Here is an 11697-nt window from a genome sequence, read left to right as displayed (position 1 = left end):
GGGGGGTATACACAGCTGCAACAAACAGCCACATGGGATGCAGAGGTGCACCACCTGGTTGTAGAAGTAGAGCCCTCTGAACTGAAAGCTGCAGCAACCATCTGAACAGCGCAGTGTTAATTTGGCAGCCTGCTGCAAACTAAGAGGGTTGCAAACCACCCAAGTATGAACAAACTGGTTTCCACTTTATGAAACCATTGCCCTGAAATCGTGAGCACTTAAATGCATTTAACTTTAAGCATACCAGTGTTCCCGTACTGAAGCCAACAAGACTTCTCACTTATTTAATTTGAAATGAACAAAAGCATTTCCATGTTTGTGCCTAAAACCCTGACAATTATTTCTGTGTTGGAAACAAAAGGAGCAGCAGGAGATTTCCAAATTCTTCATAAGGAAGTTGTGCATTTTTTTCTGGGCACTTTAGGTTTAGAATTCACACTTGCCTGACAAAAAAACGGCAACAAAACCATGGAACAACCCAGAAGAAGTCCTTCAGTGCAAAAGGGCTATGGGAATCTCCTGCTGTTACCTGTATCTTCCTCTGTACTTATGATCTTCCTTCCTTGCCACATACCATCACCGTTGTTGAAATGTCCATTGAAATGAATGAAAACACCCTGGTGTTACATGGAGATCATTTAGTAAAACCAGTCTACACTTCTGCTACATTGAAGTGCAGGGATATTTCTCTACTGGGCTCTTTGTGGGAAAGCAGTGTAGCAGAATCTGCGCTTATCACAGCACTTGTCTCTTCCATGAGCATACTAACCAAGCAGAAGTAAAAGTTACTGTACAAAGGTATTCAAACAATGTCTAAAACACTGCCATTAAAGTATGCATAATTATTTTTCAAATATTCCTATCAGAGTTGTGACTACTATTACAAGTCTCTTGATTGTAAAACCAAACCTAAGAGCTCCCTCATCAGCTATCTGCACAGAGGTCACATGGAATCAGTGTCTGATGTAGCCTCTTCTTGAAAATGATCTATCCCCCTATATTCATTCATAGGACCACACACATTAATGTTCAGAACCTTTGTGAACCACTTAAAATGAAAGCTGCTGCCCTATGTTCACAGGAAACAGACTGACAGCTTAATCAACACAGTGGTGGGAAATCATCAAAACAAATACAAAAAAGGGCAAGGTAGACATAAAGCTACTCCATATTATATAAAGGCTGAATTTTGCCTGCTTTTCTTTATTCTAAGTGTTAGCAATGCTCTCCCACATGCAGAGCCGTCACTAGGGGCATGCGAGGCCTGGGGCATATCAGCCTGTGTGGGGCCCAGAGTGGGGGGGAGGGGGAGGTGGTGACTGGCCAGAGCCAGCAGTGCTCAGGGGCAGCAAAGCTGGTGGCGTTTGGCAGTGGTGGTGCATGGTGGCCACGGCAGGGCCTATGTGGCACTGACCATTGGGCCCTCCAAAGCACGGGGCCCAGAGCAGTCGCCTTGATTCACACCCCTCAGGGATGGCCCTGCCCACGTGGATAGCTGAGGTGCTAAACATTTGAGCATGGTAATATCAACTGCAAGCAATGTTAACATGGTAGAAAAAAAAGAATGAACTTGTGTGTGCACTATTTGTCAGAGAACTTATCACCTAAGTATTTTAGCTGCCGCCAATTAGCAATTTATTCCTGTGACTCAGCCTTCAGTGAGTAACCTAATAATACTGCACAGTAGCATGCTGGGCACAAACTGTGCTAATACACTACTGCACGGTAGTATTAGGCTACTGTGCAGTAAGTGTCATTGAAAAACTGTGCCTTGGTGCTACTGTAGTTACTGCGCATTTAGTTAGTAATTTATTAAGCAAGTACTAAACTAAATGCACAGTAACTAGCAGTTAACAAGCCCCATGTGTGTACTTCGGAAGACTGGAAGGCTCTTTCTGGAAAAGCAGCAGAACTGTCTCCCTCTCTGTTGGGACCTATCAGACTCAGAGCTCACGGACTAGCAGAATGCCATGCGAGTTTAGTCTTTTTCATCAAGTATCTGGGCTGTGAATGAGGCAGTACAAGGCAGCAAGCTACCCATGTCATGCAGTGCAAAAGGATTGACTCACTGGGATACTACATTTAACCTATGCAATGTGTCCAGATATTATGGCAAGTACATTTTAGAATATATAATTATACAAGTGATAGATGTCGGTCTCTCTCCTCACACCAATCAGTCCCATGTAGCCTATCTAGTTCAAAAGGTGGCTAATAAATGCATTTATAAAATATTCTAAAATAAGGAGTATATAAAAATGAATGCCTGTAGCAACTCTTTCAGTCTTCCTCTCTCTATTTCAAATTTATATTTGCTCCTCAAATGTTTCCAAATTATAGCATTATTTCCCTGAATATCTTGGTATCAGCATCAGCATGATGAATATCCACACAGTAATATCACTTAGTGCATCTATATAAGGTATAGAAATGTCTTCTACCATAGAGTTTACTCAATATTCACAGCGTTTAACAGGATACAATACCAAGCATTGTAAAAGTGAAGTGTTACATACTTACTGTGTGTTTTATTGCATAACATTTATAATGAATAGTCACAAGATGCTTTCTGTCTACAAGTCTGTTCAGCCAATTGTGAAAGAGGAAGCGAGGAAGCAGCCAAGGGATTAAGTGATACATATATCAACAAGCAAACCCCGCATTTTCAATGTGTAGGCTTATTAGGTTTGTATGTTAGTGACCAATATTCCACATTTTTGCATATATATGCAAAGCAACACATCACTAGCTCTGCAAAAAATAATGCTGTAACTCAGAGCTGCCCAACTGGAGGCCTGTAGACTGCTGTGGCCCATGACGGACTAACATGCGGCCTTCAGGCTCCCTCCCAGCTGCCCCTGGCACCCTTTGCTTCCTTCCTGCCGTGGCAACTGGGTTCTTCAGGCTCCCTCTCCCTCCTCTGGCTTTTACTACCTGCCTTCACTCCTGTGGACAAGTTGGTACAGCTGGCAGGGCGGGGTGCCCATGCTGTGCATATAAGAAAGGCAGGAGCTGGACTGCCCACAATGCAGGTGGATGTGTTGTTGGGAGGGGAGGGGGTGCATGTGACAGAGGTGAGCTGGGCTGCCTGTGCTGCAGGGGGAGGCGGAGGAGGAGGAGAGTCAGGCTGCCCACATGGCTGTTGGGGAGCAGATAATTGGGCTGTGGGGGAGGCGGAAGGCTAGCTACACTGTACATGGAGTTAGGGGCAAGAGGGGCATACTAGACTGCCTGTGGAGCCTGGGACAGACCATAGGGTGCTGCCCATGAGATGAACGGTCCTAAGTCTGCAGCTCTTGCCTTGTAAATTACGGCACCTGGAAATGTGGCCCATGAAGCATACAGCCCCTGGCTGCCTGGAAGTTGAACAGCCCTGGTGTAACTTGTGTTTCAGCCTTTGGAACACAGGAGAAAAGCAAGCAATGTGTATTATTCACAAGAAACTTGCCTAAAAACATAGTAGTAGCATTATAAATTCGGATTCAAAATTAAGATTCCCAACAACTTATAATAGGCAAAGGTGATTACTGCACCCAGTTGGAGTCAGTGGGCTTTCTCCCAAACTGCACTGTAAATTGCAGCATCCTGAACTTAAGCAGGAGTATTTGGCTGTTCTGTCAAACAAACTTCAAAGAAACTTCATAACATACATGAATTTAAGAAACAAATAGGAGGAGGAAATATCATCCTAGCTTCCTGGAATGTTATTGGCTGTATATCATTTTCTTTCTCCTTTTTTAACTTTTAAAATCCTATGAATGATGAGCTACACTTTACAGATAAAGTTCTGTCATAACAGCGTTCCTGTAACTTCTAAAAGCTGAGCTCCACCCTGCATTCAAACAGAACTAATTGCACTTTCCTTCACCCTCATAAGTAGTACTAATCCACACCTATTTCTCCTCACCCTGGCTGGTCTTCCATGTGACCCCTTGAGGAGGGCATGCTTCATACTTTGGGGTGTTCTGCTTTTAGATAATGAGGCCTCAGTTCACCCTTTCTACAACTTGGTTCACATTATAAACCTAGATGAATGACTTGCTTTTCATTTGGCCACCTCTATTCTTTTCAGCAAGCTCCTAATGAATGTGGTTGCCCTTTCATGGAGCAGGGCAGCAGATATGAAACTAGCCTTGTTGCACTAAAGGCAAAGCTGGCTGACTTCTGACAAAAAAACCCCCATTTCTGCAAAGCTCACAAACCCTTTCTTCTCCACTTATGCAATGCTTAACTGTGGAATACCTTAGCTATTTCTGTGTTTTCTGCTACCATGTAAGTGAAGCTGATGTTCACCAGATCTGTGCCACTACAGACACACACTGTCCGCCCTTCCAGCTCATTTTCTGCTTTTCCAACAGCCTCGAGAGCAGCAAGTATTTTGGGATCCTGTTAAACAGAACAAATGACTTGTCAGATTTGTAGTGCTTTGTGACTTAATGTAAAAGTGCATTTCAGGTTCACATACATTGAAACTGTAAACATTTCCCAGTCCTCTCAGATACATACTGTCACTTAGAATATATGTGCATGAACTGAAAAAAAAATCTAACTTAATAATCACTGCATGTCCCTGAATCATAAAAGCTCAGAGAGAAATGCAGTCCCTTAAAGACATTTCAGAAAATTACACAAATTACATTTATGGCAAGGGAAAATGGATCACTGAGGGGACTGGAAATAGATGGATACTTTTAACACCTGTCCAGGTGGATTATTTTAATTTATCCCAGAGAATAATGACCCCAAACTATTATTTGTGCGGAATAAGTTGGTAATTTTTGTCCATTTCATATTGACACATCTAGCGTTTGGTGATTTTGATGTTAATTTGAAACATCCATAGATACTACCTACATGAAGCCACAGGTAATGTTTGAGGTATAGGGGTTGGGTATCATGAGGAAGTCTGCTCTGGAACTGCATATACTCTGGTTTATTGAAAGAGGATTTCAGTCCAACCTTACTAACACAATCTATGTTTAAAGGGGAATAATATATAACATTTTTAACTGGAACTGTAGTCTAATTGGTGCTGTTGTATTTAATGCCATTAATAAGAGATGCAGCTTTACTGGGCAGCTACATAGAAAATCTCTTAAGGAGAAGCAGTGAAGGAGTTGGGCCCAATTTTGGCCAAAAAAAAGTTCCCTAAATTCTAGACACATTTTTAAAAAGATAAAATGATTAGAAAATATTTTGAAAGCTACTGCTTGGGTCAAGCCCTCTGGTAGTTCCCTGTGCTGACTGCCTTTGAAACTGTGATTCATAAACACTAGTCCCAGCACCGAGCTATAATTGATCACCCTAAAGAGTAAAACAAGAAAGCAAACAAATCCTTTAAAATTACATATCAAGGAAATGCAAAGGAATGGAAATATTTAAATGGACAAGGACATAATTTGACTAGAACAAGTTTACCAGGCTTCTAAAACAGCATTACAATAGACGTTTAAAAATAATTAAAAACCCCTTGAGGGGACCCATTTAACATATATTATCTAGATATGACAGCATCTAGAAAGGATGGTAGAGCACTAAAATGGCATTACCAGACTACAATATTTGACACTATAGCTTAAAGCTAAAACTTTTATACTCTGAATTCACATGGGAAGCTGCCCTGGCAGAATTCTGTAGCAAGATGAACTGCATTTCCACACTTCACATTCAGCTTGGACACTTTTTGTTTAAAAAAAACAACTGTATAAACTAATTACCTTTGGTATGGCTCCAAAACGAACACTGTTGATCAGGGAGCATTCTAATACCTGTCCTTCCTGGAGTGGCAAGAAACAATGTGTGAGTTCAAGGGTCTGTTGAAACACAGCACGGAAGCAAACAGGAAGGGAAGCAAATATAAACAACACGTCTTCCATGAAATCACAGCTAATTAATACCAAAGTATATTTTCTTTTCACATCTGTTAATACCCTGTTAGGAAGCTGGCTGATGTTAATTCCGAAAGTGAAGGAGTCAAGCTATCTTTCGACAGTTACAAAGATGCATGTAATTTTAGTGATTAAAAATTAGCCAGGAAATAAGCTAAGTGTAATAATACAGGAAGATAGGGATGTTCCCGATATCCCTGTACTCTACCTTTCCTTCGCTTTTCCACCTCAGGAAAAAGCCAAATTCATCCACTTGAAAGAGGCAGTTTGATTCAAAGACGAAGGACTCCTATTTTAAAGGAAAGATAACAACTATTATAGTAATATTGCCAAAAGTAAAGATGTGTTACAATTTTCCCCACCTGCCTTCAGAACATGTTTGCAGTCCTGCCAAGCCCAACCATTTCTCACAAAAATCACGATAGCCCCACCACACCACTCCCCTGCCAAATGAGTTTGATTAAAAAATACAAAGAATAATCAATCTGGGGATCTCTTCATTTGTCTTCTGTTAACTGATGTGTCAGGATGCAATCAAGTTCATATTTTCCTGCAGCCATAAAGAGTAGAAACTTCTCTTTAAATGGAAGGCTAAGAGTCTTGATGGATCACACACCAAAAATACAACATATTTTGTGAAAGGCAACAAAATCATGGGAATAGGCAACACTGAATTTGTTGCCCCAGTCACACTGTACAACTACATTTGGAATGGGAACACCCTCACAGAAATACACATAGGAAATCACCCCAAAGCATTTTGCACATAGAGCACTAGGCCAGCACAAATACTGGGAGACTGACAGGTACTGCAACAGGGAAGGACTGGTTAGCCAGAGCCAGGGGAGCAGGCAAAGAATCAGATGAACAACTCCAAGAACAAACGAAGAAATCCCTTCTCTGCCCAAATTACTAACCTCCAAAACTAAACTAAAAGGTAAACATAGTGCTATGTAGTGACAGTCATTTTTAAAGGGTGAAAAATAGCTTTCCAGAGATTATTTTATGAAAAAAGATTTTTTTCAAACAGCCAACAACCATGACCTGCTTTATGCTCTTGGATCAGTCACTCAGGGGCAGATCCAGGTAGGGGGTTGGTGGTACAGTCACACTACACTTTCATTCCTGCTCCTCTCAAAGTTTAGAAGAAATTGCTCAGCAGGAACAGCTGAATTTCTATTCATCTGGAGCTGAGGGAGTCACTGAGCTGGAAGGTGTGTTCTGGGTTTGAGTCTGGTTCTCAGGACCATTTCTGACTTTTATCCAATAACTGATGCATGTGAAATGTAGATACAGGCTTGAGAGTAGGGACCAGAACCCCAGGCTCCCTCCCTCTCTCAGGTTAGTGATCTAGCTATTAATTTAAAGAGTCCCACTCATCCTTGTATGCTCTTTGGCTCAGCCCAAAATAGTTGATGGCCTGGTACTTAAGGAACTTTCCAGGGTAAAGAGAAATGGGGGTTTGAATCCCTTCAGGCTGAGAGGGCTCCCAGGTTATATGCTTTAACCATAAGGCTAATGTATAAAGTGGGAGAGTGACTGCACCAACAGCAACCTCCCCTCCTGCAGCTCCCATGCTTTAAATGAAAATAACTTCATCTTACTCTTTATAAAGAAAGGGCTCTCCTACATTCAGGAAAGGATGCTGGCCTATGCATCTCAAGAAGATACAGGCCCATCACAGCAGCTCTGAGGAAAAGGTCTGGATTAAAGACTTTCGCCTATGCTCCTGTTGGCTAGCTCAAGGCAGCTGCACACTGGATGTGTTTATTGGATTGTACCTAAAAGGTAACTCCTTTCTCAGCCTGCTGCTAGTGTTAGATTTCATATGTTTCATAGACATTAGGGCTGGAAGGGACCTCGCAAGATCATCGGGTGCAGCCCCCTGCCCAAAGGGCAGGCATTCAGCAGGAGTCAAATGATCCCAGCAAGATAGGCATCCAAGTGTTTCTTAAACAAATCCAGAGTAGGTACCTGCACCACCTTTGTGGGGAGTCTAGTCCAGGCCCTGGGGACTCGAACAGTAAAGAAGTTTTTCCTTATGTCTAGCTTAACATGGTCTTCCAAGGGTTTGTGACCATTGGACCTAGTCTTCCCATGGGGTGCCCTAGTGAATCGACATTCTCCCAGTTCCCAGTGCACACCTCTTATATACTTACAGGCTGCCAACAAGTCACCCCTGAGCCTGCCCTTTTCCAAGCTGAACAGTCCCATGGCTCTCAGCCTCTCTTCATAAGGAGGCTGTCATTCTGAGGCACCTAACTTTTCCTGTGCACTGACTGGGTAGTTCAGATACCCATTTTAAACTCCATGGGCTTAAGCCCTTTACTAGAGCTAGCCTTTTTTACTTCATCGTTTACTGAAGTAAAACAATCAGTAAAATAATCATGTCCACATCTGGGTCATCTAGTACTCTTTATTAAATATTCTTGAAAGCAAAACCACACACATTCAGATGTATCAGATGAACCCAGTGTAGTAAATCTTTGAAACAGCACTTACCACATGACAAATAAAGCATTTAAGATCCTTCTCTCAAAGGCCAATGTTCAATGGCCATAAGTTTCTTATTAGTTTATCTATTCCAGCACTAAAAACAGAGGATATGAAACTCATCCCTAAATTGACCGGCCTCTGTAATAAAAATACTTTTTGTTCAATTCAAGAGATGAGAGGAAAGTATAATAACCCTGAAGTTATTTATCACAATACTTTTAATTTAGATTTCCAGCCAAATAAAAAAAGGATTAAAATAGACCCCAATAAAACTATTCGCATAGGCAAACTGATGTTGATTATATTAAAAGGCTCTGCATTTTATTTGGTAGCCTGTGTTAAATGAACCACTTTATATTCCTTTAACAGACACAGACTAAAGCGCAACTGAAAGGAGAACCATAGTAATCATATTCAAGATAAAGTAATGTTTGACTGTCTGAAGCAGATAAAACCATTCTTGATCTCAGTGTCTTTGACTATGTTTTAATAATTTTATTTTTCCATCCATCTCACAGGTTCTCAGTCTATATGCATCTGAAACAGCAATTTTAGAAAAAAGGACATAGTGCACTTCATTGGTCCCGATCCTTTACGCTCTATACCATCAGGATTCCCTACAAGGAAGAGCTTTATGTATGTTACAGACAGATTTGTATCTAAATCCTTCTTTTCTCCTACTCAGGGATTATTTTCTAATCACAGGATTAAATCGGCTATTCTAAAATATATTTTAAAGGGGCTTTTTTAATAGCAAGCAAATGTACAAAGTGTGTTGTTATTTCTGTTCTATGTTCCTGTAATTTTTCTGTTAGGAACTGGTATTTGTGCATCATCTTGAGAAAAATATTACGTTTTTATAACACTTATATAATAAAGTAAAAAAAGCAGGGAAAGTGAAATTAAAAGAAGATTGTGAGACTGGCCTCTTACCTCTTCATATCTGTCAAACACAGCTCCATCTTGCATAAAGGAAGGAACAGGCTTCTGCCAGTTAAATTCATATGGTTTTGCCATGGTTATACGAGAAAACCCTGGAATGAAATGCAACAGCAGAGTTCAATTGTTGGTTCTTAAAATTTTGCGGACTGTTAAAGGGAAAAAAAGCTGTGTTTTGCTCTCCTATTCTGTAGAACAAGTGTTTTACAGAAGAAATACAGTGGGTTTGTAATGTAAGAGCTTTCCTTACAAGCATTATTTTACCTCTGACAGTTTTAATTTTAAAAGAAATTACGACTGAAATGTTTTTTGAGAAAAGTGGCTGAACATAACAATTATTTGAAAGACAACTGTAGATTGTATCAGCAATCAGCTTAAATCACTGCTAGAGTTTAAATAAGTACAGATTAATGTTGCCCTGAGTAACCTGCATTAGCACAGCTGGCAATATAAGTAAACATTCATTTTCAGATAGATGCTACAGATCAATCACATACTGGGCAGGAAGAATATTTTGGTCCTCTGAATTTTGCATTTCAGAACTGTTTTCACTTTGTACATAGAACAGAGTATTTTCAGTAATATGTTTAGCACTATTTTTATACATAACTCAAGGTGTATATACCAGAATGGTCAAGATTCATAAAAACCCCTACTTAGCAATAAGGCATAAAATAGAATAAGGAACCAATACTCTGAGTACTTGTACAACTGGACAAGAATAATCATTCATTCAGGATCTAATTTAAATATCAGTCTATAAAGTCTATTTTAATTTAAATTGGAAAAAAACTAAAAAAAATGCAACATGCACACTATACCATTCCTGCACTTGACTGGGCTATACTTATACTAAGCAGTAGATCACTCCCAACAAATCCCATTGTATACAGATTAATACACTATCAAATACTGAATTTAGAGTATCTAATATACAGTTGGGTCCAATTTGTCATCAGCTTTCCTGCTCTGGGAGTTACAGGGTCAGATCCTATTTTACCTATTTAGATATAAGTGGTTAAATGCAATCTTCTGCCACCCTGTTTGAGTCTTTGAATGTGTCTCCTTTTCTAATGTACCTTTATCTTAACCTTAAGACTAAGTCACAAAAAGCAGTGTGGAGAAGGAGGCCCTAACTACCTTTTGCAATAATGATTTTTCAGGAACTTGACATTACTTTTGGTAAGTGTTCATTAAAAAATAAACTGTATTCCAACTGTGTATTTTAATGCTATCCATCTCTTCATCTCCTGCTTTTTGTTAATCATTGATATGTGCATATTAAAACCACAAATCTATAATCCGTGAGACCTTTAGAATAAATTATTTCGGTTCATATACAGACTATTAAAAATACCATTCATTTATCATAGATAACTTAATTGATATTAATTCTCCACCTTTTAAAAAGTTATTTGTGCTGTGTTGAAGCTATATCCACCAATGGCAAGAATTAGAAGCAAAACACTATTTGGAGGATCTTCATAGCTTCTTCTCACAAAGAGAACAGACAGACTGGTTTCATGAGCAAAGTCCAGGACAGGGAGTGAGGAGCAATGCTTTCTACTTGCATGACCTTGGCTTGTCGCAATCTTTGTGGACACTCCATTTGCCACTGCAAAATGCAAATGTTTCCCCTGCCTCATGGGGTTTTAAGAGGTTTTGAGAACCCTTTGGGGAAGTGGTTATAATCGTTCTATATTTACTACTATTTCAAAAGTTAAAAAGTAAAGTGTCCCTCCCATTTCAATTAAAGGGGGATTACCTTTTTTTTCTCCCATGTTCATAGAAAACTGTGGGTTAGAGCACCTTTGTTCAGCAATATGACATGGTCCTTTCTGGTGTAGCTCACAGACCACACACTGTAGCCAAAGATACTTAATGAACCTTGAAAATGCGGCCGAGTTGTTATTTCAGAGTTATAAACAATGAGATTCAGAAAACGGTTTTCTAAACACAGAAGGCTCACTTAATGATAAAGTATAAAACTACAAGTCAACTGGAGTCTTTTATGTATTTAATTGATGTTATGATTTGTAGATTGTTGCCTGGCATAGCAACGAGAGAGAGATTTGTAAAAATAATAATAATAAAAAAAGCCTACATAAAAGGCATCCGATTTGTAGCATAAGGAATACAACAACCGCTATCATCAACCTTGTTGTCATTTTGTCTGGAAGAATAAACAGAACAGATACAAAACAAAAAGAACATTAAGCTGACTCAACATGCCCTCTAGGCCAGGACTGGCAGGGAATGCAATTCTCTACTCTGAAATCCTGCCGTGTTTCTATAAGGCTAACCTGAGAACCATTCACCAGTGCTTTAAAGCTGACCTTAACCCCTGTAATGGTTCATACTAGAGTTTTCAAAT

The 11697-nt window shown here is 39.9% G+C and overlaps 1 protein-coding gene across 4 annotated transcripts in view; it reads right to left on the bottom strand.

Moving 5' to 3' along the window:
• The window catches only part of PLCB4 (phospholipase C beta 4), a 448565-nt gene that overhangs the window by 161544 nt on the left and 275324 nt on the right, over positions 1 to 11697 (bottom strand). For all 4 annotated transcript variants that reach the window (XM_019516221.1, XM_019516223.1, XM_019516224.1 and 1 more), the window contains 4 exons: positions 9318 to 9418; positions 6097 to 6177; positions 5718 to 5777; positions 4243 to 4386 (listed from right to left, as the gene is read on the bottom strand). In XM_019516221.1, the coding sequence (XP_019371766.1) occupies positions 4243 to 4386; positions 5718 to 5777; positions 6097 to 6177; positions 9318 to 9401 (369 nt within the window). In that variant the 5' untranslated portion in view covers positions 9402 to 9418. The remainder of the gene's footprint in view (positions 1 to 4242; positions 4387 to 5717; positions 5778 to 6096; positions 6178 to 9317; positions 9419 to 11697) is intronic.

Source organism: Gavialis gangeticus, unplaced genomic scaffold, assembly GCF_001723915.1.
Source record: "Gavialis gangeticus isolate Ggan-Ray unplaced genomic scaffold, GavGan_comp1, whole genome shotgun sequence".
Taxonomy (NCBI): domain Eukaryota; kingdom Metazoa; phylum Chordata; order Crocodylia; family Gavialidae; genus Gavialis; species Gavialis gangeticus.
The sequence above is the reverse complement of the archived record's forward strand: the minus strand, read 5'-3'. Positions and strand labels throughout refer to the sequence as shown.